The following is a 2,212-nucleotide window of genomic DNA, read 5'->3' as shown; positions in this document are numbered from 1 at the left end:
ATTACTTTTGCCCTTTTGAATTTACTTTAGGAATATCTCCCAATTATGCTCATATATTTCAAATAATAATTTTCTAATGTTGGAAACTCACATAAAGTTCTTTTTTTTTCTAGCATACATAATCACCTCAGCAACTGAAGCAACAGTAGTGAAAGAAGTGCTAAGAGGGTGCTTTTCAGTGGAAGAAATTGACTAGAATCACCAGACACCCTTCACAAAGAATGATGCAACAGCTGGAATTTAATTGAAAAGAAATGAATGACTGTTTGGAAGACACACCAAAACGGTACAAAAAAAAGGAGACGTCTGAATGTTGTTATTTATGGAGAAAAAAAAATGTTTGTTATGACATTCCATTTTATATATATATTTTTGTAAAACTTGAATTGATTGTTTTGTGTTACATATTATTAATATATGTAATATTCAGATTTTTTTCTGACGGTTATGTACTATTTCATATTTTGATACTCCTAAATAATATCAGGTAACATTCTCATAATCATTCTGTATGTAAATCATATTTGATATTTGACAGTGGATCTGAAAGCTTTCATCTATGTGATGAGCTATTCATATTTCACTTCACAGTCATATTTTTCCATGTTTATTATGTTAATATACTGTATGAGGGCTTTTTTTATACTAATGTTAATATTAAGAAACATAGCTTGTTTGGTTAATTATCAGTACTAGCATATTTTAGTTCCAGCAGTTTATTACTGATGTTTACAAACATCAGGATGCAGGTTTATGTACATTATTTATGGTAATTTGAAATACATTTCTTAGAAGTTTATTTATCTCGCAAAAAAATCACATCTCATGGCTCCTATGCTTAGCTGTATAGTGACTTCATAATCATTTTGAGAACGGTGCTTTCTGTCTCAAAGTAATACATTTTTTTTATGTAAAATGGCATACAAATGTGTAATTTTGAGTGATTCTCTAGCTTTTGACTTCATCTTTCATTATTTATGAAAAATATGTTTTGTATCATGCTCTCCAGAGTTGGGGAGTATAGGAAGGTTTTTGTCATAGTAGAAATTTCAGAGGAAGTACCTGCATATAACTGATTTTCTCCTATTTCAATTTTAGGTTACATATGCTAAATTAACGTGTGTTTTTTGGGTTGTTTGTGAATCATCTTGTTTTGGGGTGATTATTACTGTAAGTTTCCTTTCATATCTTATAATATGTAATCTTTATTCAAAACATATCATTAATTTTAAGTCGCTACATTTTACTGTGTGCTTGAAGTATTAAATGTATTGTATTTCTCAGTTCTTAATGGAAGTGGCAATCGAAGAGGAGGGATGAAATTGAAATATGTGCAGATTCTGTTTTATACTATTTATATATTGATTAGGGATTATATATATAGTTTTGATTGTCACTTCTAGTCTTGTATAGTTTTATTTTTGTCAATCCATTTAGTCATCAGTGTCACCAGTTCAGTAATATCAGAAGATGATATTGAATGAATTTCATCGTTTCAGTGGATTAACTTGGTGGAAAGGCTTTGATCTTGCATTTGTGTAATTTTCTGCATTTATCTTAAGTACTTTGCTCTGATTTTTTATGCCTTTAATTTGTTTGGCTGAAGTCTCATCCTTTATATTATCATTTCCCTTCTAAAAAAATATGAAGAGAGAGCTTCTGAAGCCTTTTAGATGCAACTGAAAGGTTATAATGAAGTGTTGTTACAAGTCATTGGTATTCCAGAAGACAAGTTTTGTTACAGAGCAAAACAAAGATTTCCTCAGCTGTGTGAGTCTACACAAAACATTCATGCAATGTGTCATGAGATGTATTTCTTCTTTGTAGACATAGTAAAGGATTTCTTATTTTAGTGCAATGAAATTGAATGGAAAAATATATATATTGATTATATTTATATTTAGACAGGACTAAGGTTTTGTTCTTAAAACAGTGCAACCAAGTTGTAAATTGTAACAAGATGTTTTCTAAAAGTTTATGTTTATGCCAGATTTGAATGATCTAGTGTGGGATTCCTTTCATGGATTTAAATATCTATTTTTAATATATCATGAATTTTTTTGGGTGCTATCACTATTTTGGTTAATAGAATTTTATACATTAATCAAATATATGAACTGAAAAGTTTGGTTTGGCCTCTTAACATTTTTCAGACAAACTCCAAAAGTAATGCATCAAATGAATGAGTCACATTTCTGGTCAACATTGACTG

At 29.4% G+C, this 2,212-nt stretch overlaps 1 protein-coding gene across 1 annotated transcript in view; it reads left to right on the top strand.

The window, feature by feature from the left end:
- LOC119591242 overlaps nucleotides 1–2,158 on the top strand; it is a gene marked incomplete in the record, with an annotated part of 13,031 nt that extends 10,873 nt beyond the window's left edge. The window contains 1 exon segment of the mRNA XM_037939948.1: nucleotides 114–2,158. Within this exon segment, the coding sequence (XP_037795876.1) occupies nucleotides 114–122 (9 nt within the window).
- Nucleotides 2,159–2,212: the final 54 nt, after the last annotated feature.

The sequence above is a fragment of the Penaeus monodon genome, chromosome 28 (assembly GCF_015228065.2).
Source record: "Penaeus monodon isolate SGIC_2016 chromosome 28, NSTDA_Pmon_1, whole genome shotgun sequence".
Taxonomy (NCBI): domain Eukaryota; kingdom Metazoa; phylum Arthropoda; class Malacostraca; order Decapoda; family Penaeidae; genus Penaeus; species Penaeus monodon.
Note: the sequence above shows the minus strand (reverse complement) of the source record. Positions and strands in the feature narration are given on the sequence as shown.